The sequence below is a fragment of the Malus sylvestris genome, chromosome 9 (genome assembly GCF_916048215.2).
Source record: "Malus sylvestris chromosome 9, drMalSylv7.2, whole genome shotgun sequence".
NCBI classification, from domain to species: domain Eukaryota; kingdom Viridiplantae; phylum Streptophyta; class Magnoliopsida; order Rosales; family Rosaceae; genus Malus; species Malus sylvestris.
The window spans coordinates 756,310-780,925 of NC_062268.1; the positions used below are offsets into that span (position 1 = coordinate 756,310).

The 24,616-nt window shown below is 37.9% G+C and overlaps 2 protein-coding genes, 1 long non-coding RNA gene, 1 other non-coding gene and 2 pseudogenes across 4 annotated transcripts; 2 read left to right on the top strand and 4 right to left on the bottom strand.

Annotated features, from left to right (window-relative positions):
• Positions 1-844: 844 nt before the first annotated feature.
• LOC126582914 (30S ribosomal protein S21, chloroplastic-like) lies at positions 845-1,719 on the top strand (annotated as a pseudogene).
• Positions 1,720-10,992: 9,273 nt separating this feature from the next.
• Positions 10,993-11,064, bottom strand: TRNAH-GUG (transfer RNA histidin (anticodon GUG)). Its single transcript has one exon. It is a non-coding gene; the product is annotated as a tRNA-His (tRNA).
• A 1,644-nt stretch (positions 11,065-12,708) lies between these two features.
• On the bottom strand, positions 12,709-13,752 carry LOC126582357 (uncharacterized). Its single transcript, XR_007609478.1, has 2 exons — positions 13,662-13,752; positions 12,709-13,525 (listed from the first exon to the last, which is right to left on the bottom strand). It is a non-coding gene; the product is annotated as an uncharacterized LOC126582357 (long non-coding RNA).
• LOC126582354 (chloride channel protein CLC-b-like) lies at positions 13,066-16,195 on the top strand. Its single transcript, XM_050246494.1, has 6 exons — positions 13,066-13,259; positions 13,367-13,567; positions 13,658-13,835; positions 13,923-14,455; positions 14,542-15,691; positions 15,843-16,195. Exons 1-6 carry the CDS (start codon positions 13,066-13,068, stop codon positions 15,948-15,950), a joined length of 2,364 nt encoding a protein of 787 aa, XP_050102451.1. The 3' UTR covers positions 15,951-16,195.
• On the bottom strand, positions 16,074-19,923 carry LOC126582355 (uncharacterized). The gene is made up of 15 exons (XM_050246495.1): positions 19,657-19,923; positions 19,449-19,563; positions 19,205-19,316; positions 19,060-19,104; positions 18,899-18,966; positions 18,747-18,801; positions 18,564-18,643; positions 18,405-18,488; positions 18,216-18,329; positions 17,706-17,824; positions 17,488-17,605; positions 17,157-17,290; positions 16,909-17,062; positions 16,701-16,780; positions 16,074-16,390 (listed from the first exon to the last, which is right to left on the bottom strand). Exons 1-15 carry the CDS (start codon positions 19,857-19,859, stop codon positions 16,306-16,308), a joined length of 1,566 nt encoding a protein of 521 aa, XP_050102452.1. The 5' UTR covers positions 19,860-19,923; the 3' UTR covers positions 16,074-16,305.
• Positions 19,924-20,047: 124 nt separating this feature from the next.
• Positions 20,048-24,521, bottom strand: LOC126582353 (receptor-like protein EIX1; annotated as a pseudogene).
• Positions 24,522-24,616: the final 95 nt, after the last annotated feature.

Genomic DNA, 24,616 nt, shown 5'->3' on the forward strand with positions numbered 1-24,616 from the left:
TAGCACCAAATGTATCTTCCAGTACACAAGGCATGAATCAAAGGAAACAATAAAGGAGAATTTGGATTTACCAAGAATTGGGTATGCACGTCAGCACGTGGCATGAATGGCTTCAAACATGATGATAAAGCATTGTTTGAGTCACATTATGCAGAAAGTGGATAACGTAATTGATATGTTATAAAATGAAAAGGCACATTATTAGATATTTTTTTGTAAATAATTTGATGTGGCAGTTGATAGTTTAGCTCTTTTTTAATGATCTAAAGAATGTGTCCAACCATCAACCGTTACAACATATAATCTACAAAAGATGATTTAAAATTTTGATATCTTTAGCATCACCTTTTATAAAATATTACAATATCATGTTGTATTTATTGTAACTCGGAATGAATGAGTGAGATTTAAAGAAATATATCATATACTTTTACTACTTTATCTACCTCATTAATATTTTGGTGCACTGAGAGCCCCAAGTATTGAACACTTGATGTTTAAAGCATATTATTTACTTGAAATATGAGAAATTTGAATAAGAATCATATTAAAATGATTCGTACGGATCGTTGAAATACATTACAATATGAACTCTACAAAAAAAAAATGTCACGAATCTGTCTCTATTTGTCTAATTGCATAAAACCCGTACTCATGACGGGTTATAAATGGTTAATATCCACGTAAGTCCCCAAACATGGTCCGATCCAGTTGATGCGGAACCACTGTTTCTAGCCAGGGCTCTCACTCTCAGGTCATGACTGTCTAGATCCAACGGCCCAATTTTGAAGTCCATCGCACAGATTGTATCTTAGTGGGTCCAGTCCTATCTTCGCTCCGGAAAAGTTAGACAGAGATAAACAGCAAAATAAGAAGGTCGACAAGTCTCACTAAAGTCATCATCCATGGCTGCCTCATCCGCTCTCTGCAACTTGTTCTCCTTCCTCAGCCTCACAAAGCCATCGCAAACCAAAATCCCACCAACCCAGCTCTCTATTTTACAGACTCAGAAGCCCAGAGATTGAGTTGGTCCCACTGCCTGCCCAAGGGGCCCACTCTGCTGCTGCTGCTTCGTCGATAGAGTCTGTGATATGCCCCTCTCTGGCTCACGCCAGCGTCCTCTTCTTCAAGTCGGCGTACAATGTTCAGGTGATTGTCGACGACAACGAGCCCGAGGAGCGGCTGCTCGGCAGGTTCCGGCGGGAGGTCATGAGGGCCGGCGTTATTCAGGAGGTTAAGAGGAGGAGGTACTTTGAGAACAAGCAGGACGAGAAGAAGCGCCGGACTCGCGACGCCACAAAGCGAAACAAGAGAAGGTCTGTGTTCCAATTTCTGCTTGTGACATTGTGTCCTGCTTTTCATTTCTTTTGGTTAGTTACCCCCCTTGAAAATGGTGCTCGTGTCCTTTATCAGCCGGCGTCCCTTTTCAAGACCCTTTCAGCAGAAGCCGGAAGTCCCCGAAACCAAGAAGAGCGATGACGATGGAGATAACTGGAATCTTCCTCAAGGAGACATACCCTACTGACCACATTCTGCCCGGCCTTTGATTTGTAGGAATATCTACCCTTTAGAGAGGCTTTGGTCCATGTAAGTTGTATAAGAGTTACATTCAGGTTTTTTTTTGGTCAAAGAGTTACATTCAGTTCAGTTATTCTTTGATCGACTCCAAGCAAAACCGATCCTATATCTTAATTTAATTAAATTGAAAATTTTCTTTCTTGCTTCTGTGTGAGGATACCTGATGTGAATTCCAATGCTTTTACCGACATAATTGTGTTGCTTTACCCCAGTTAGGTACAATAATGATACACTTATCATATTTTTCATACTACATTTGTGTCACGTCTCTAAAAGAGATAGGGTATGTCAACACATGTGGATCTCATCTCTATTAGAACGATAATACAAATGTAGCATAGAAAATATAGTAAGAGTAGCATTTTTGCTTTATGTACCAATTGCAATCTTAAAACTATTGTGTAGACAAACGCATAGGACAGATGTCCGAAGCCTAAGCACCAGACAATCTGGATCATTCAAATTGAATTCGACAATTCTCATTAACTCACTCCGCTGACTAGCTTCACACAAACCAAAAGTTCTAATCTTTCTTTAACACAAATCAACAGCTCAAATTCTTAGCCTTTATGCTCCGGACAATAAGATCTAGAGAAGATCCAAATTCAAAAGCATAGGAGGAGCACCGGTGAAGAAGCTATTAGAGGAATATATTTTTTTCATCTCTCTCGATGAAATGACTCGGTTTTCGAATTTGTAATGGGATTATTGGAAAATAATTAGATGGAGGGTAAATCATGTTAGTGACGTGGAAGATTACATATAATCCCTTGCAAATCTTGGTCTAAGAATAGAGGGTTTAGGTACACTGTTCAACACAAAATTTGACTTTCTATCTTTATTTTTCTATACAAATTGATTTTTTATTTGAACAATATTCTTATATAATTTAAATTATGATGGGGAGATTCAAATATGCGTGTAGAAAGAAAAAATACATTACTCTAGCCAAATCAATTAGAGTATGATATTCTAATATAATATACAGGCGATATTATACATGGAAGGATCGAATACAAGACTTTTGTCAAAGATATAACAACTGATTAACCGCATGATCCACAAGCTCTTACAAAATTCAATAAAAAAATATGATTGCAGCTGATTTCAAGGTAGATATAATTCTATATAGCGGATCATGGATAAGGTTTATCAACTAAATAAATAAATGTAACAATTTCAAATTTTGAGATCCTTAATTCTTATAAATCAATGTTACCTTCTTTCTATCCTTGAAATGACAATGAGATGATATCTCTTAATCCTTGAGATTATATAACTAACGAAGAAATGAAATGGCCCTCCAAATGGAAACTTCAGAACTGTATTCTCAGAGATCCTTTCTTGAATCACGTGAAGGATTAGCAGGTTAATTAGTAAGGATACTGATTCTTTTCAGATTTCACTGTTCGAAACCCAAAAATCATTCAATTCACATCACTCAGATTGAATCTGACAATCCTCGTTAACTCATTTCACTGACTCATCTCACACAAATCAAGAGCTCTGATCTCTCTTTCACTCAAACCGAGAGCCCGATTTCCTGATCCTTAGGCTCCGGATAGTAAAGTCCGGAGAGGATTCAAATTCAGTTAGGAATGATTTCATAGTTAGAAGACCGACCTGCTCGTTTTCTATATAAACCAGAAAAGTGATTACAAACTAAACACACTTTGATTTTCGGCTAAAGAAGCAAAAGCAGAAGCAGAAAGGGAGCAATCATTCATTCAAGTATTAGGATCATGGCGGAGTCCAATACCAATAATAATAATGCTGGGTTCGTGGTTAGTCTCCTTAAACCAAATTGATTATCTGTAATGGTTGCTTAATCAATCATATATATTTCATCTTTATTAACTTGTTTGAATTATGTATGTGTTCATTTGTAGACTTGTGAATTAAACTGGATACTCGTTCGTCTGGATGGCACAAGACCATGATCAAAATTTTGAATAGCATCCGGGGTACCTGTATATATATATATATATATATATATGTATATATATATATATGTATGTATGTATGTATGTATGTATGTATATGCTTATAATTTTCAAATATATTATAAATATTTTTTGCACTCTTTTGCTCCTTATGCAGACTCATTTTTATTACCTAATTAAGTTACTACTATTGTTTATATTTTTATGACTTGAATGAATGAATGAAGGAGTATCATACAGCATTGATGCAGAAGCCGGAATGGCCTATGTGGCGGGGACAGTGTGGATCCCAACATCCTTCTGACGAGTTTCGCAAAAGCAGGGAAGCATGCACAGCTGCTCAGGGTGCATTCTGATTCGGGACACCACCGTTCTCACTTCTCCAACTCCGTCGGTAATAGTAGTACTGGTAATGTGAACAGGAGTGTGAAACCACCTCCATAGGACAATCAATACAGACTTGGCGATGGCGGTTCCGGTTATGGTTATGGGACTAAGTCTAACCAATACAGACTTGTAGACGGCAGTTCTGGTTCTGGTTATGTGTCAAAGTCTAACCAATGCGAACAGGATCGAAGCCTTGTAACAAAAACACATCAATACCACCGACTGCCGCCATTGGCGCCACCAGTGGGAGGAGACTCCGACCAGTGCTCCATTATGTGATCACACGTAGCTGATGACACTGAATAATAAAAACATCATGTCCTAATCCCTAACACATATATGGTGCCTAGTAGCTACAATTATTTGAGTTTGGGATATTTGCTTTTCCCTTCTTCCCAATTTTTAATGGGATGTTAGCTTTTGTCTAGAAAAAAAAACAAAGGATGTTAGCAGGGAGTTTGTGTTTGCAATTTCTCCGATTATTAGAGGAGAGTATGTAGAATTTTGAATGGAATTTCGTTGAGTTCTACATATATATTTAATCTTGCAGACTTTACTGGAAATTTATATTTGAATTTCGATTTCTGTCTTTACCTTTTGGCTACCTTTTCTTTCTTCTAATCATATTTCTTTTTCTTTTTAGTTTAGGAAATTCATATTTCATATTAATCACTTTATCTCAAGTACTCACCAATTATAAATCATCAAGTGAGGAAGATATGTATAGAACTATAATAGTTTAAGGGTACCTCGCACGCACTCTTTGTTAATTTTTGGTATTTTATTTTCTTCAATTCATTGATCCAAATGTCAAAAATTGAGAGAGTATTGAGAGGTAAGGATTTGGTGTGTGGACACTGGATAGCACCACCCTAGTTCAAAATCAATTCAAAGTTGTATCTTTTATATATTGTACGTTCAAATTTGAATGCTATAATTTTGATGAATATTAAGATCTCACTTTTGCAGATATAGGTTTAAAATATCCAAGATTGTATGATTACTGCCCTTAAATTCTAGTTTGAATTTTATTACCAATAAGTTAAAGTGATTTAAAATGTATTTAGCCGATCTTATAAAAAAAAGGTTTCATTTTCAAGTTATTTTTATATTTTCACCAAAATAATAGAAGTTTTATGGTTGATCAGTAATTTCAATTTATTTTCATCAACTACTGTTCAACGGTTTAATGTGCTCCAATCATCTACGACAAGTTTGAGATCATATGATTCATGCATGCATGTACCTTACTTCTATACAACACCGCAGTTTGCTAGCATTGCATGGCAAAGCTTCACTATTGTGAGAAATTTTTTAGTCTGATGAGGACATAGATTGATACATTAAAAAATTTATCCGCCACTGTTCGTCTTGGCTGAAACCTCCACCGAAATGTGATGTGTGGTCAAGAAATTTATTTGCATTCCAAATTTATAATTAATCATTTTTCATAAAAATTCATGTCCTAACATGTACACATAATTTGTCAAGTATGTGATACAAGATGTGGTCTTCCACACTCTATTGCCATGTGCTCAACAAACAGTAAATAATAGGAAATAAGTGAAAGAAAAAAAATTGCTATGTAAAGTCTACATAATTTACTTAGTTTTTGGCATACAAGCGTTATTATTAATTTATTAACGTCAAATCCTTCATATTTCTCAATGATCAAGGAATAGGGATTCAAATTTGAATTTGGAGGGATATTTGGATTAATTAGAAAGCGTTTTCGAATGTTTGGATTAGAATTATTTTAAATTAAATATAGTAAAGCATTTAAAGCAATTTCCATATCAAAATCTTGAATTCTTTTAGAATACTTTTGTTCCTCTTTTTTGCTGTGCATTTCTTCGATACTTTAAAAGAAAAAAACATTCAACCACATATTATTGATTATTTTTTATTGCTATATTTAACCTAATAATAATTTATTTTCCTACTAAAATCTCTCAATGTTTAAATTCATTTTATAGCTATCTAATAAAAGTTTTTTTTAACAGAAATAAAAGATTATAAAAACACAATAATAAGCTATGTAACAGTTCAATATAATTTTCAATAACTTTTTTTTTTTTGGTAAAGAACTAAAGAAATTTATTTCATTGTAATTTTAAGTAATTACAAAATTATGAATAAGGTGCAAGAACACTACATTAATCACGAGCAAAATGGATTGGTGAATTTGTCACAGTCCACAGAATTTTGGCCATGAAATCTCCTAGATATATTTTACCGTTCATGAAAAAAATGGTCCTCAAATAGAAAATTGTATTCTGAGAGATACTCTGCTTGAATGGTGTGAAAGAATATACCCTAAAAACTTACCTTACTAGGTTGAAATCTGTTTGATTGGTTATTAGTAACCCATATTATTATTTTCAAAAATACCAAACAAATCTTAACCCTTAATTGCTAGACAACCTTACCTACACGTCCTCTATATAAACCACCCGACAGTACCATAGCTTTTGTGTTTCAAGAACTTCCTTGAGTACCAAGTAACATACAGTTTACGGATAATCCATTTTTGACCGAGAAGCAGATCCGAGACAGAACACAGCACAATCTTTCAAGTTTTCTGCAGAAACCTAGCAACTGTTCCATTTCTGATCATGGCTGAAACAACCGATACTGGTTTCATGGTTAGTGACGTTTAGCAAACCCTAGTTATCTCCCTCTTTTTTATTTTCCATGTGATTTCATTTTCTTTATTAACTTTGCCTAGATGGGTTGCTTATATTTTATGATTTCGCAGAGTTGTGAGTTGAAACTGGATACGGGTGCCCCCGGATGGCATAAGACCATGACCAAAGTTTTGAGCAAAATCAAGGGTAAGATATATCATATAGTTCTTATGATTTATTATTATTATCTCCACAAACCGCAAAAATTGCCCTAAAGACATCCGAAATTTAATTTCAATGGAAATTTGGATGGAATCATCATTTCATAAATTAAATTGGATGAGAAAAAAACCTTGGCCCCCAATTGACGTTTGGAGAAAATTTCAAGGAAAAAAAGACAGTTTACCCCTTAAATGAATTGCATCTCTTGCATTGCTTGAATTACGTATATAAAAATGAGTCTTTTTGTTTTTGAAGATCTGAGTTTATGCTTTTTTACTGGAAAACGATAGATTATATCTTAATCTCATTGTTCTTGAATCTCTATTGTTTAATTTAATTAAATTTTGATTTGATTATAATTAAGGAGTGTCTTACACCATCGATACACAAGCCGGAATTGCTTATGTTTCGGGAACAATTGAAGCGGACATGCTTCTCAAGTTATTAGCAAAATCGGGGAAGCATGCAGAGCTGCTCAGAGTTGATTCAGGATACAAGCATCAGTTCTACGAAGCCAAACCTGTTGCTAATTACAGAACTGGACAAGGCTATGGGAACTATTACAATAACAATCATCATTACGGATATTATGGTCACAATGGAAGCTATGGAACAACAATTCCTTATCACCATCATTCTCAGTACTACCCTAGTTACCATGAGACACGGGCAACCCCGCCGGCGCTGAGGTTTCCGCAGCCGCCTCCTCCAATGCAGGTCCATCCATTTTATGATCCGGACACCCAGTGCACTATTATGTGATCAGCTAATATAATGAAATTAAAATGCCATGCTACTTAGGTTTGGTGTTTTAATTTCAAAGCTATATTAATATATATATTATTATTATATGATGCCCAATTCATAAAATAAATGGGCTAAAACATTTTGTTTTCCCCTATTCTCCAATATTTGGGAGATTAAGGGTTTGATGATTCGGTTTGCCATTCTCCAATTATTAAAGGAGAATGTTGAATTTGAATGGAATTTTACATATATATATGTATAATTATATGTATCAGAAGTCAGGGTTTGAGTGGACTTGTCAATTGTATTTGAAGAGTTTAGACTTCAACTGTAATCGACTTTCTGTATTTTAAGCCAAGTAATATTGAATTTTGCTTAATAAGTTTTGGGTAATTGCTATTTGCTCTCGTAATTGCTTCATTTTGATTTTGTTGATCAACCTCATTGGTACAAAGAGAGGTTTGTTAATTTTTGGAATCAAACAACGGTGCTATTGATTCTCTTTTTTATTACACATGGTGATTTGCTACCTGCCCACTTGGGGCAGGACATGGTGCTATTGATTCTCAATAAACTGTAAGGATGCTGCTAAAGAACTCATACACATGCCCCTCGATTTACACTCCAAACCTCGCAAAAACTTACACGTTTATCAATTGAAACTTCTTTAGTTTGGTTTGAAGGCCTCCTTTGATGTACATCCAAGACTCGAATTCTACTTGAGTTTCATGTTTAATGAAAGCTATCATATGTTTTTTTTTTTTTCAAAAAGTTTGCAAAGACTAAATTGAAAACGGAGCTAATCACCATTTTTAATTAGTTTGCAAATTTATACAATACCATAATAACATCTATTTGTGTGACATGGTCATTACATCGCAAGCTCCATAAATCACTTCTACGTTTCTAACTTCTACATTTCTAACACGTGAAAGATATGTAACAACTTAGGCCCCGTTTGTTTGACATGATTATGGAGGACTGGACTAGACTAGACTACAGTCCCTTGTTTGGTCTGCACCAGGATTAGGTTTAATGGGATTAGGTCTGACTCGCTAGGATTAAACCCCTCACTAGGAGTTCTAAGCGAAGCACCCCGATCACCCCCGAACTCGTAAGACCTCCTACGCTCATGCGCTCCTGCGAGAGAGAACCTCGCTCAACCTCGATCCTCGACGTGCTCCCTCCTTGCCCTGCTCCCTCATTGTCGTCCTCCTCATCATCATCTTTGCGTCCTGCTCGCCCTCAACTCCATCCTGCTCGCCCTTATCTGGTAAACTTCGAATCCAACATTATTTCTTCGAATTTTTTTTTTGCAAATCGTGATATTACTGGGCTTTATTTGATTTAGGTGTTTTGGGTTTGAGAAATTTTGAATTATAGACCTCTGCACTTGAACAAATTAGGGTTTTGATTTTTAGGGTCAAATTGAGATTAGAATTTGGGGTTTTCACATTTTAGGCCATTTTGAGTACCAAAATGATGATAATCATCATGAAATTGCTGCTGTAAGGGCGGAAAACCCTATAGTTAATGGTCTTTTGCTGTCGACGAAAGAGTCTGCTGAAATGTATGCTGAGTTCTTGGCAGAGCTTGCTATTGCTCTAGGCTTCGATTGGTGGCTGATACATGCTTTTTAAGTTTGTATATCTTTTGATTCTGGTTTTCTAGGGTCTGAAGCTTTTAGATTTTTTTCTTAACCAGTCAATTGTTGATTTGGAATTGTATGTAAGTTTGAACCAACTTAAGTTGTACAATTTGATTATCTTATTCCTCGAATTAGACGTTATGCGAGACTGAAGCTTTACATCGTGTTTCAGGTGCAGGATTTGAACGTTCATGTTGATGTAGAGTTTCAATACAGATGAATAATTGGTATTAGGACTATACTTGAAGCTTTGCATTTGTAGTAATCGGGAATCCTTTAGTTTCACATACACTCGGGTGGTTCTAAGGTGATTTAGGATACTCTCGTACTTTTTTTCTTCTCTGATTTTTTAGCATGCTTTGGCGCTTTGTCACTTTGTCACATGGATGGAGGCCCATCACTTTGCTTTCTTAATTTCTATGAACACTGTGTTGTACTTTTATAAGAAAATGGAATTGGGGATCAGATGATTTATCTTGGCGTGGTATACGTGGTGGATTGTGTTCATGTTTGGCTCGTTTTAGAATTTTTTGTTTTTTGGTCGATGGCTCGTTTTAGTTTAAATGCACTAGTTCAGTACTAATGTTTGATAGCCAAGAAACAGTTTTATTGACTTATCGGCTGCCAATGTCCGGGTTCTCTATGTACTTGGACATGATGCAAGTCAGCAGTCTCTTATTCTGTTTCCAACTTTCTAGGAATATAGAAACCACAAAAACGAACTCTTGAACTAATTTAATCCTAAACCAATTTTTTGGCCCGCCTTTCACCGCTTGGGTTAACTAGGAAGGCCTGGTATGGTACATATGAGAAAGAACTTTGGTACACATTTGAAGTTTGCTATAAAACCCCCTGCTGCTACTCAGACGAAAGAGTAAAATTAGGGTAAGAAAGTAGTGGATTACAGATTTCCTCAAAGTTCTTCATCTTTTGGTGCCCCATCTTCTCAGCCTTGTTACCTTCGGCTCCCTCGTTTGCTACTTTGCTGTCTTATTTTTCTTAAGAAAGAAAACCCAATCTGAGGTCTTTCAATGCAGTTTCAGGCTCCTCATACATGTTACGAACCCCGTGCTTATGTTGTGATTTTGCTTGATGTTGTGATTTTGTGTATGTTGTGATTTTGCTTGATGTTTTTGTAGTAATAATGTTCATGTGTTTGACAGTTCTAGGTTTGTCTGAGCAAACTGTTATTAGCGGTCTGAAAAGATCGTCTTGCACTATTGGTTGGCATGTATTTTATGTCTCGTGTTTTTATTTTTTCTAAAAAAAGAGTGCAGAATCATCGTTTTGGACTACCAATTGTCCTCTTTTTTTAAGATTCATAATATACATGGCAAAAATATGCTCCAATTAACCCATATCATGAGATTTGTAACATTACTCTATTACACAATGGCAAAAATTTGTAGTCCTACTCTAAGCAAACACAAATCTGATGAACAGTACTGTTTTTATTATCCTGCTTCTTAGTTCGACACTACACCAAACGCTTCACTAAGTTAGTCCAGCTTAGTCTAGTCTAAGCCAGTCCAGCTTAGTCCCTGCAGCTAGTCCAGTCCGAGACAGTCCGGCGCAACAAACGCACCCTTAAAGTTTATCTTTTCATAAAAGAGGTAAGCTATAAGTCACGATTTTAATTATTTTTACAAATTTGTACAATATCCTCATTTATCTATTTTTGTTCCATTTTTGTGGAGACATAAGTCGAGTCAATAATAAAATTAGATAAGTTGTTAAACAAGTTTTATATGTAAAAGAGAAGAATACGTTAAACATCCCTAGCATTCGCCTGATTACAAAACAAAAACAAGAACAGGAAAAAAAATTAACCACTTGTTAGTGTGGCTGCTGGGATTCGAGCCCAGGTCTCCACGGCCACAACGTGGAATTCTTACCACTAAACTACAGCCACAAGTTGTTGTCATTTGACCACATCTATATTATATCTTCAAGACCGTAGAATATACTTTATGGATATAGATATATCTTTGAAAATAGGGAACTTTAACGAAAAGCATCCGGTACTGTTCACTTTAACGAAAAACCACATTTTTACACTAAAAAGTCAATCCTGGTACTATTCACTTTACCTTTTATTTTGTCCTTATCATTAAAACTCAAAGTTTTCAAGCCCTTTTCATTAGTTTTCCTTTGAAAATATGAGGTTTTAACGAAATACTTTCGGTACTGTTCACTTTTAACGAAAAAGATATTTTTACTCTAAAAAGTCACTCCTGTTACTATTCACTTCAACACTTTTTTATCATTTTGATTAAAACTCGAAATTTTCAAATTATTTTCATTAGTTTTTCTTTGAAAATAAGAGGCTTGAGTTTTATTTATTTATTTAAATTAAGGTCAAAATCTCCGTTTAGGGTCTAGACCAATTAAAGATTAATCGTTTTAAAATTTGAGAGTTATAATTGGCACTCTAAAAGTTTAATTATGCACTTTTTATAAGAGTATTTTTTTTTCTAAATGCAAATAAATTGTACGTACAATTAAGTTTTTGGAGTACTAATATGAATAATTTATATGAGACGGTCCAAATTTGATCGAATTTAAACTTGAAAACAAAAATTTCAAAATTATAGGTCCTAATACAATTTAGGGTAGTGATAATTAAACATCCTTGTTAATTTTTATTTATAAATCTTTTTTAATTTATTCGATTCGATAACCAAAAATATATAAGAGTTTAAAAAGATGTGTGAATAGTACAATCCTTTCATTTAGTGGGGATGGGTTTCCAGTTTCGACAACAAATATACAAAATCCAAATTTCAGATTCTAATGATTGAAATTGATAAGTTGCCTTTTCAATCACCCCAAAGGTCACTTTTGATGCCCACCGTTGATCTGCATGATCCTAGGATCAGATGTTGACACGTGTGTCTGCTCCAGTGGCTAACTGGCGGTCACATTTTTGGTCAATCTATCTTTCTAGATACGGCAGAATTTTGAGAGAAGATTCAGATCACAAATCAATGATACGGATGAAAACAATTATATCACACTTCGCCTGTGGGACAAATCATGTGTCAGGTGTATCTATTATTTGATTAAAATCAACAAAGTCAGCGAGAGTAACTTGTATAAAATGAATTTGACGTTATATTAGTTTCTTAATTCAATTATTGCACGCTATGATAAAAATTCATGACTTGTATAAAATGAATTTGACGTTATATTAGTCTTTTAATCCAATCATTGCACGCTATAATAAAAATTTCAAATATAAAATCGTATTATTAAAGTGGAGCACACGTTAAAGGCATTTTATGTAAATTCTTCTTTGTCAATATGGAATATCCAAACACAACTCACAGACAGTGCACATTTTTGCAGGGAAGCCCCTTGTGCAGATTATCAATCCAGTAACTGTATTTGGGCTAACTATATTTTACGCTTTTAAAGTTTAAAGTGATTTTACGCTTTTTTTGTTAATAAATGAATTATCATATTCTTTTTAACAAAAACAAGGTTCAGAACATTTTTGTTTCTTTTGTTTCTTTGCGATAAAAAGATCACGAGTTCGAGTCGTAATTGTGTACGATAGTCGTTTTTCTGAACTTTCGCAAAGCGGAAAGCCTTTTTCACTTAGGATCACCCTTTTTGTCGAAAAGACTTCGTCTACTTTTTTATAATTAATTATACATGTGATATGCATGGGCATATATAATTATATATAAGAGCAGTGCCACTGTTGCCATGTATCCTGTATGTACAAAATCAAACAAGTGTCTATCTATACGTGTTTCTTTAATTATACAGAAAATATGGATTGCGTGATACCAGCAGTTCTTAGCTTCTAGGCAATCTAATATCCTAGTCAATACGTGTAGCTGGATCACTTCAGACTCAGAGTTTGAGAGCTCTCTGTTTCTCTCGCTCTGCAGCTTCCATGAGCCCGATGGAGGAACACTCGAACCAATACGCCGAAGCTGCAGTTCCGCAAACCATGCAAGAAACTGGTGCAGAAGAAAGAGATCCGGAGAGCATTGCTCTCCACCAACCACTCCTCCTCAAGAGAAACCGGACACTTTCTTCCACTCCACTGGCTATGGTTGGAGCCAAAGTCTCCCATATCGAGAGCTTGGACTACGAGTAACGACTTGAACAACCCGTTTCTAGTTTTCCATTATCGAAAAGAAGAACCTGAATCCTTATTATGTTGATCTTCTTCACATTGAATTGAAGTTGGTTTGATGCAGGATCAATGAGAACGATCTGTTTATGCATGACTGGAGAAGCAGAACCAAAGTCCAAGTCTTGCAGTATGTATTTTTGAAATGGATCCTTGCCTTCCTTGTTGGACTCCTAACTGGTATAATTGCCACCCTCATTAACCTCGCTACTGAGAATATTGCCGGCTACAAGCTTCTTGCCGCGGTTAGTTTCATTGAGAAAGAAAGGTTTGTTGCAATCCAGATATCGTATTATAGTCTGTAGAAATGCCTATGATCGCATAAACAATATGGGAATTGTGTGGTGTAACCGTGTAGGTACCTGATGGGGTTCATCTTTATAGCCGGGGTCAATCTTCTACTGACCGCTAGTGCTTCTGTTCTCTGTGTGTGTTTTGCTCCGACTGCAGCTGGACCCGGTATACCTGAAATCAAAGCATATCTCAACGGAGTTGACACACCGAATATGTTTGGTGCCACAATAATGATTGTCAAGGTCGATTTTCATTTTTCAATTGAACATTGGTTTCATATAATTTCATAATTTATTAAGCTAAGTGGCACAAAAACTTTCATCTTGTAGATATTCGGAAGCATTGGGGCCGTCTCTGCAGGCCTAGATCTTGGAAAAGAAGGACCTCTTGTGCACATTGGAAGCTGCATTGCTTCCTTATTAGGTCAAGGGGGACCTGACAATTACCGTATTAAATGGGGTTGGCTCCGCTACTTCAACAATGACTGTGACCAGCGAGATATCATTACCTGTGGTGCTGCCTCTGGGGTATGTGCAGCTTTCCGAGCTCCTGTAGGTGGTGTACTGTTTGCCCTTGAAGAGGTGGCAACTTGGTGGAGGAGTGCCCTTCTCTGGAGAACTTTCTTCAGCACAGCCATTGTGGTTGTGGTGCTTAGAGCTTTTATCCAAATATGCAATTCTGGGGAATGTGGGCTTTTCGGGAAAGGAGGGCTTATCATGTTCGACGTAAGCACTGTTACTGTAACATACCATGCGTGGGATATCATCCCCGTAGCTGTAATTGGCATTATTGGTGGAGTTTGGGGAAGCATGTACAACTATCTTCTCGACAAGATCCTCAGACTATACAGTCTCATAAATCAGTAAGCAACCCTAAACCAAATATGAAAACTGACACACCACGATGTCAATTCGATACTAATTACTTCTTGGTTTACTCTTCTGGCAGGAAGGGAAAAGTTCACAAGCTGCTCCTCAGTCTCACTGTATCACTCTTTACTTCTGCATGCCTATATGGTCTCCCTTTCCTTGTCGAATGTACACCCTGTAACTCCTCTCTCTCGGAGTCCGTCTGTCCCACCAATGAAGGATCTGGAAACTACAAAAAGTTTAACTGCCCAGATGGCCACTACAATGACCTAGCTACTCTTCTCCTTGCCACCAATGATGATGCAGTTCGAAACATCTTTTCGACAAACACTTCCGCTGAGTATCGTCCTTTATCCCTCCTAATCTTCTTCGTACTATATTGCATCTTAGGATTGTTTACCCTTGGAATTGCTGTGCCGTCTGGACTTTTCCTTCCCATCATCCTTATGGGCTCAGCTTATGGCCGTCTGCTTGGAATTGCCATGCAATCATATACGAGCATTGACCAGGGGCTTTTCGCTGTTCTTGGCGCAGCTTCCCTAATGGCAGGGTCAATGAGGATGACCATTTCACTATGTGTCATATTTCTTGAGCTCACCAACAACCTCCTCTTGCTGCCCATAACAATGATTGTCCTCCTGATTTCCAAAACAGTTGGAGACAGTTTCAACCCGAGCATCTATGAGATTATACTGCACTTAAAAGGTTTGCCTTTCTTGGAGGCACATCCAGAACCATGGATGAGAAATCTGACAGTAGGTGAGCTCGCTGATGCCAAGCCGCCAGTAGTCACCCTCCGTGGAATTGAAAAGGTGGATCGTATTGTGGAGGTCCTGCGAAACACCACACACAATGGTTTCCCTGTTGTAGAAGAAGTGGTGCCACCAATGGGATTGGCTGTTGGGGCAACAGAAGTACATGGACTAATTCTTCGAGCTCACCTTGTTCAGGTGCTGAAAAAGAAATGGTTCCTAAGAGAGAAAAGAAGAACAGAGGAGTGGGAAGTAAGAGAGAAATTTACCTCAGTTGAGTTGGCCGAGAGGGAAGCAAAGATCGAGGAGGTGGCTGTGACAAGGGATGAAATGGAGATGTATGTAGATCTGCATCCACTCACCAATAGAACACCTTACACAGTTATGGAAGGCATGTCTGTGGCAAAAGCTATGGTTCTTTTCAGGCAAGTGGGACTTCGCCATTTGCTCATTGTGCCAAAGTATGAAGCATCCGGGGTGAGTATAGCAATCATTCTCGTTTTACTAAACACAATGCACTTGTTAATGAGAGTAAAAACTTACTTACCCATGAGCATATTCATTCCGTCCACTGAGCACAGTTGGTAAAGATGGCAATACCACTAACCTCGATGTGTGTCTGTTGTAGGTGCCTCCACTTGTTGGGATCTTAACCAGGCAGGATTTAATAGCCTACAACATTTTGAATGCCTTTCCACATCTCACAAAATCTGCAGGCAGAGAGAAGGGGAACTGAAAACATCTTCTCCTCAGCCAACGAAACTAGCAGCTTTCCTGATGGAAGAAAATGCATTCTTCATCTTTTGAAATTTTCTAAATTATTTATTCTTTTCATCCAATTCACAAGGAGACAGGTAGATATACAACATAGTGCAATTTCATTCATTTGTAACTATTCATTTTACACATGTTCCAGCCGATGGTGAACAAAATCCCTTTCTACAAAAGGGAAAGCAAGATAGAAGATTTGGTTTTGTTAAATTCTCTCTACTAGATACTCCCACTCGTCTTCCTGTAATAAGTTAATAACCCAGAAAATCTTCAAACGGTCATCACTGAAACTCACTGCAAAATCCTACTTTCAGAATTGTTTACAAGCGTTTCTTCTGCTTTATTCCTGTTCTCTTTTTCTTTGGGCTTCCTTGGCCCCTCTTGAACACAGCTAAAACCTCGATGCTGCAATCATGGCAAAAGAACATTTATCATGCACAATTGGGTAAAAAAGAATCTGGAAATGAGAATATGTATCAAATTAAAAGTATAATATATGCTACATTCAATTTAGTCATTCAAACAGCTTGGATTTTCTGAGAAGTCTACCTTGATAAGAACCAGAAAGAAAATAGTGTTTGAAGGAAATGTTGGCAATCTTGATAATATATCACAAAAATCAGTTATCCGGAATTTCGATCCAATTGAAATGTAACGAGATGCATCATATATTGGAAAGGAGAAAGGAGCCAAAAGAGAAGAAACTGATAGATACCTCTGGGTTCCAGGGAAAAAATTATAGCCATGAGCTTTTTCCAAGTGCCATGCCTTGCTAGACAACAAATCCTTGCAATCCTGTTGAAACATTAATCCCTAATTAGGTAGAGGAAGAAAAGGTAACAATAAAGTAGATGAAGACGGGATGGAATAATCAGAGCAGAGAATAATCTAATTTCGTGAAATATCATAGCAACACTTTATACCTCTTTGAAGCTTTCCCATCCACAACTTATATAAATAAGGGTTTGAGGCCATGATTTACTATCTTCTGAAATAATTTCGCTTCCGATCTGAACTGAAGCTTCTTTTGCACGCAGCATCCATGGTCTCTTCTCATCCTTACCCCTTGAGCTTGAACTGAGTTGACATATAAACGAGCTGAATTAATTATCCACAGGGACCACCAGTGAGGTCCTTGACTTCAATATTTTGAGTACAGAAATGGCCTAACCTCTCCGAGGACGACTTAGCTTTACGCTTTGCTGAAGCTATACCCCGCAATGCATCAACAAGAGATGCATCCAGTCCCTTTCTAGGAGGATCGACAACAAGTACATCTGATCCCATGATCCAAGAAAGAGGTTCCTAGGTTATTTGTGAGAAATTTATAAAGTTAGTGCTCAACTATTCCACCACAATCACAATGGAATAACAACGGTTTTAGAAATTGCTTTATACACCTTATAATATAGATAAAAAAAAACTGAGATCTCCACATGCATGAGACTCTGGGGTTAACACTTCAGAAATATATGATCATAAACTTTCCAAAGGTTACTAACTTTAGAAGTGTCTGCAAGATGCCAGCTGATGCTGCTCTCTACCGAGTTTGGCAGGCGGTCAACTGTCTTCTCAAAGGATACTTTTGATTCTTTGTTAATCTCAATGCATCGAACAGACCTAGACAACAATTATGACTCCATTTTAGAACATATCTAAACATAAAGATTGAAATTTTGAGTTTTTATACCAGTGCTTTTACAATTATCCCAATTCTTGCCTGCATTTTCTTGTCACAGCTAATGATAATCCAATTACACCAGCTCCTGCATACAAATCAGCAACAGATGCTCCCTGAGGGACATATTTTTGTAGCTTCCGAAGCAAGGTATCAAAAGCCTGGGATGGAGTAGCATTAGGCCACGAGATATTGAGTGGAAACTTTTTCAAGAAACGGAAGACTAAAAATGTAGGGATTTCCATAGTCAAGTTTCAGAAAACAGGTTCAATAGGTGGTCCGATAAAAAACCCAAAGGTTCATTCTGTTTACATCCTTCAAATTATTATGCCCTTGGGATTTAACTATACACTTACTGTAATATCTCTGCATTCTAAGAAGGGTTTTCTTTTTCTTTTTTCTTGTTTTAAGAATATTTTAAGTGGTTGACAAGGCTTTAATTTCTACGTTCATAAATTGAATGGAAGTTGATGTTGCTGGAAATGAAATTGTGCATTTGAATCAAATTTGAATAGTTGGGTAATAAGTTAATCACTAATATGTTTAAAATACCCTTGTGTTTGCTTGGCCAAAACTGGACGGAGCCAAGGAAATATCAATTCCTCCAACATGTTCCCAAAAGTCTCTTTCCCCTAAAAGATGTCTCCATCTATTTCCAAAAATTATCTGCATCACCGAGTAAACATACGTAAATTCAAAATAACTTAGTAAAATCTCCTAAAATTAACCCTTTGGACTCACATTGTTAGATGATGTCTGAAAGTTAGCCCATACAGAGTGAATCAGATTGACCTTGCTCCTTGGCCCACCATTTCTCCACATAAACTGGAAACAAGTATACAGATCATAGATCCTTTAAAAGAAAATATTTACAGCAATGAAATGAAGTAGCTAGCTCACATTGGCCAAGGCTTGCAGTTTCTCCGAACTCGGCGAATTTTCGTTTCTTGAATTCCATACTAAAGCTACCTGCACTTTACCTAGAAAGAGATGTAATTTATATGTTACTCAGATTTCAGATCAATATCAGTGTATCACATAAAAGCTCTTTCTAGAATAACTCTGATGACCTCAGCTGCTAACCATTCTTATATCTTTCGGAAGCGGGAAGGGAAGTATTGTGTGTTGTCACAGCCATCTGCACACAGCACCACTATTAATTGAATTCCAAAACACTACAACTTACTAACATGTTTTCTATGCGCATTTTCATTATTTTGAATCACATCAGTCACCTGCACATATCGTAAATCACCTGTCCCCTCATCTTCATCATATGGCTCAATGCGTAGTTCAGTAATACCTGAATGTTATACAAAGAAGTAATAAATGATTCAAGACTCAAAAACTGGAAATGAAAGCAGGTAACATTGAGTTTTAATAACCGAAAAGGGACCTTGTTTAAGCAGCTCCACAGCAGCATTTATACTTGGATGATGAGCTGCAAAAACAGAAAAGAAAACATAAATTAAACTAAAAATATAGAATTTAACACTAATCCAAGGATTAAATATCAAATATAAAGTCATTAGGATTGGGACCTTTGCATTGAGGAATATCTACTACATTATGAGTTCCCTCCTGATAAAGCCCAATCAGGGGGTTTTCCGGTGAGCCACGAACAGCTAACTTTGCGCGACACCGCCATCCCCACTAACACCAAACCCAGATAGTATCAAGATCAAAACCCTAACCAATACCAGAAAGATATTTCATTTTATTTAAATTTTAAGAAAAGGCCTAAACTTTACGAAATTAAGGGGAAAAAGAAGTTAAGTAAAGCACCAATTTGCAACTGTCAAAAGTGAAATCTGAGACTCCAACTGTCTTGAAGAACTCCGTTGCCTCATCGACGATGACCGGACGGTGGAGATTGAACTCGTGCGTACACCCGGAGCACCTGAATTATACACCGAACAGAAAACAAAATTTAAATCAAGACGAACAATAATTATGAGAAAATAAACTACTAGGGATTTGAGCTGAGAGTTACGATTCGAAGTGCGGGCAGTGGAGGGCGCAGGTTAGCGGCGGCGGAGGAGGGGTTGAGCTAGGGCTCAGTGAGAGAGAAGGTAGTGCTGCTGGTACTTGTGGTGGTGCTGAAGCAGACGGCGGGGGACGCACTGCGGTTGGGGACACGTGGCAGGTGATGAGTGGAGGCGGAGGAGGACGGACGGAGAGGAAGCAGAGAGGCATGTTGTCCGGCGGCCGTTGCTCTCTGGCGGGAATGGATAATAGACAAAACAGATGTTGATGGACTTAGGTGGAAATATCTCAACGGTTAAAAACGAGAAAGCTGCTAATTACAAAATTTCCCCAGAGTTATAGCAGTTGTTCAATTTCGGTCGTCTAACTCTTTTTGTCCCAAATTAGTCCTTAACGTGTTAATGAAGATGGTAGTGACATTGACTCAACCAATTTGGGTTTGGTTAATTTTGTTCGTTTTCTAGCATAAATGCCTATTCTTGGACAAAAGTGGTCATATTCTAATATATTAAGGGCGTTTTTAACAAGTAGATGAGTTTTTGAAATTCCTTTTAAAAAATGATCATCTGTTATTCAGTCAACTTTTGTAACGAAAGTCACTTCATTTGCATCAATCTTCTCCTGCCAGAGATGAAACCCGGTCGGAAGGATCCACGAGGCCTTGTTTGAGATCGAGAAGGGCTTTCCTCTCAAAATACATGCATCCCACGTTATGGTCAGTGCTGCAAAGACAAAAACGCTTAAGAGGTGAAAGATTATATGCCGTCGTGGAAAAATTAAGAGGTGAAAGATTTGGACATGGAGTCGTCAACCATAATGTTGTTGTTACGAAAAGTTCCCAAGTCTCTGATAAGAAAACAAAAACAAAGGAATTGCAAGTCAATGATGCAGACCTCACTGCTGAAAACCAAGGCCAATAACATCTACATTTTCCTCGTTTTATGACAGCCAGTCCTGTGTCTACGGAGATATATCCCCTAAGTGCTGTCGTACCCAGTGCACAAGGCTCCCGCTTTACGCAGGGTCTGGGAGAGGTGAATGTCGGCTAGCCTTACCCCCATTTATGGAGAGGCTGCTCCCAAATATCCCTAAGTGCTGTGAAGATGAAAATTTATCCCCGGTTGTTTTCGGCTTATCGTCGCCGAAAATTCACCAAACTTTCCGGTCTTGGTATGTCTGAACATTTTCTCGAAAGCAAAATTTACAATTATTGTCTTTTCAGAAGCGAACATAATTAGAATTAAAACTTTCACTAATTTTCTGGCTGCCAAGAGTTAAATGGTGGTGTGACTAGAAAAACAACCCTAGACAAATTTCTCGTTTGATCAAGAAGTTGCGAACTTTGTTTTCGATGAAGGACTTGGGTCCTCTCAGTTACCTCTTGGGTGTGGATTCGGAAGTTCAGTACTTTGGCAATCAATGCATTTGAACCAGGCCAAATATGCATTGGATTTGCTCAGACGTACAAAATTCGTGGATGCCAAACAAATTTCTACACCTGTTCCTTCTGGACAAAAGCTCATTGCGCATGATGGTGAACCACATGATAATCCCGTAAGTTTGTTGCACGATAGGTCGAGAGTTTCTATCCACTCCAAGTTTCCGATCTTTTCCGGGATATTTCCTGTCAACTGATTCATGGCCAGGTTCAAAGTCCCCAGCCTTGTAAGGCTTGTTAGGCCTAATGGCATCTCTCCTGACAAGTTATTGTCCGAAAGATCGACACTATTGAAGAGGTAGAGGATGGAATCATATTCGAGCACTCTTCCTTTCGCCACTACCTTCAATCTTCCCTGGTAAAGATAATCTTCTGTAACTTTATCTGTGACTTCGGGTCCGAAGCCAGTTAAGTTACCTATGCAGCAGGGAACATTTCCGGAAATATAGTTGTGTGAGAGGTCCAATATGTGGAGACTTGAAGGGCCACATAACTGCGAAGGGATGCTTCCACTAAACGAGTTGAGCCTCAAACGGAAAATCAACAAAGAGGGCATGCTTTCTCCTATGGAAGCCAGAATAGATCCAGAGAAATGGTTCTCACCAAGATCAAGACTCCTCATGTAAGTGAAGTTTTTCATGGAAGGAAGCTCGCCGGAAAGGTTGTTGCTAGAGAGTATCAAGAATCTGAGTGAAGTAAGAGAATTTAAGGATCTTGGGATTGAACCTGGAAGACTGTTATTCGACACATCTACGATGTACAATGATGGCATATTGTCCCAAAAGTCAGGAACCTCACCAGACAACTGGTTTTTTGAGATGACCATGGTTGTTAATTGGCTTAGATTACCCAAGGACAGGGGAATGCTTCCATTCAAAGAGTTCCGAGAAATGTCTAGATCCAACAGAGAAGGCATTACTTCACTAATGTCACGAGGAATTGGCCCAGAAAACAGATTATCTCTAAGATACAACATGGTAATGTTTGATGACCAGAGTGGGAGGGGGCCCTCGAAGCGGTTTGAACTCAAATCAACATTGCCGGTTCAATAAATCGTAATGAGTTAGGCACCCTGCCGCTTAGCTGATTATAAGCGACATCTAGTTGATCTAATTGGAAATCCAACTGCCAAAACCACTCCGGTATGGTATCTGAAATCCTAGCATTGTTGAGTACCAGAGTGACCAGCTCAGTCTGATTTCTGAGCCATGTAGGAAATTTAGGACCTAGTTGGCATGACCTAATGTTCAAGTATCTCAGTCTAAAGGGAGCTATCCAATCAGAACTAATGTCGAAAACTAAGGAAATGTTTGGGGAAGTGTTATATATTTCAACCTCTCTTAGGCTTCCAAGTTTCATGAAATGAGCTTCTGTAATCGAACCTTCCCATGTGTTTTCCGAGATATCTAGTGTAGTCAGCGACGACAGCTGCCCAAGACTTTCGGAGATGATCCCACTCATTTGATTGTGTGAAATGTACAACTCCTCCAAAGAGTTCAAGTCTCCGATAGATTTTGGGACCGAACCCTGAAATGAGTTATGCCACAATTTGAGGATTCTTAAGCTTTTAAGATTTCCCAAAGAATCAGGCGGTTTTCCTCTCAGGCTGTTATATCCCAAATCCAGCCTCTCTAAGCGGCTGTTTGTGTATGCAGACAAACTATCAACGAAATCAGTAATCTCGCCAGTAAATTTGTTGATATGAAGATTTACCGTCTGCAAACTGCATAGCGTTCCCAAGCATCTTGGAAACTGTCCTTCAATGTTTGAGTTTTCCGACAAATCAAGCATCCCAAGAGATGTCAAACTGCCAAATGTTCCTGGAAGTGCTCCGTGGAGATTGGTCGAGTGCATTTCCAGGGTGACTAGTTTAGTCAAACTAAACAACCAGGGAGGTAACGTGGAGTTGAAATCATCGTATGAGAGATCAAGAACCGAAAGGGATGCAAAATTCATGGAAGGAAGAGTGAGAGGAAGGACGGAAAGTCCACAAGAGGGCAAATGCAATTCAACGAGTGAAGGGAGCATATTGACAGTGGGAAGCCAATATGAGTTAGCCTTGCTTAGGTCTACTACTCCGAGGTTTAGGTACTTTAAGGAAGAAAGAGGAGCAAGCCAACGGATTTCATTCACAACCGGTTCAGAAGTATAATAGCTGAGGTCTAGAGAAAGCAATCTCGAAAGGTTTCCGAGATTGTGGGGAATGACTCCACCGAAAGATGCACTAGAGAGATTGAGATATTGTAATTTCTCTAGTGATCCGATGAAGTTTGGAATTCGAACACTTTCGAAGTTATTCATGCTCAAATCCAAGTGAATCAAATCATTCAAAACAAGCAAAGAAGGGTTGATCTCACCGCCAAATGCGTGCACTGTTCCATCCTCACCATCTGAAAATTCATTGCGGAGATTGAGCTTAGTCACACGTCCAGTTACGTTGTTGCAGCCTATGCCGCTCCATTGACAGCAATCTTCTCCCACCCAAGACAAAAGCCCGTCTGAAGGATCTGTGAGACCCGCTTTGAGCTCGAGAAGGGCTTTCCTCTCAGTTTCCTTGCATCCCACGTTAAGATCAGCACTGCAGAAACCAAGTTTAGTGGTTTCAAAGAACAGAAATCCTGAATGTTGGACGGAAGCACTTCTGTGAACCATACTTCTTATGTGAGCAAGCAATGAGATACTATTTGCAGGTCTCAAGATATCTGCAATATTTAAAGTGCGAAAAAGTATAAACATTGTCATTTTTCTAAGAAGATCTTTCTAAGTCTTCAAGGAAAATGGGGAGGCGCATGGTGTATGGGTGGCCTTTCACAGTCGCTAAACTTCCAAGTCAGTGGTCTTGACTCTTAGTGTCGCGTGACTTCCATTATGTGGAGAATGAGTCCTACATTGATGGGATGAGAGATCTTGCATGAGCTTATACGGGATTAGACTACTTCCTATATTGCCAATTGGTTTTATGGTAGAACTCTAATTTTCTTTATGATATCAGAGCAGGTTGTCCCACGTGTAAAGCCAAATGGCCACATGTGCTTTACATCACCGAAGTTGTGTTGTCCACGTCCACGTGTTAGGCTCAAAACTTCGCTACACATGAGAGGGCGTGTTGAGAATGAATCTGAAACCCAACTTTCTTCACATTGCATGAGTATGCTATTATTATCTCATTCTGTGACAAATATCTAAAAGCACGTGTAAATTTTTGTCTACATGACTTTGTGTTATCGGCACAAAACAGAATGCAAAACCACTATTTGAAGATCATCGCATACGTTGGAAATCCATTGAGAACGGGTCAAATGGGGTCAATCTTGACACAGCCCTTCCAAGTCAATGATTACGGCACTGTATCAATCCGTTGGAAGTCTTGTATTCTGTGGAATTCCAAGTTTCGTGGGATCAATGACAATGACTTTGTAAGTTGAAATTCGCAATTATAGTCAATAGGATACTAAGGAGAGATTACTGTACATAACCGGGAACAAAACAAATTCTTTTGATGAAGGCAACCTGCAACCCTATAAGAATA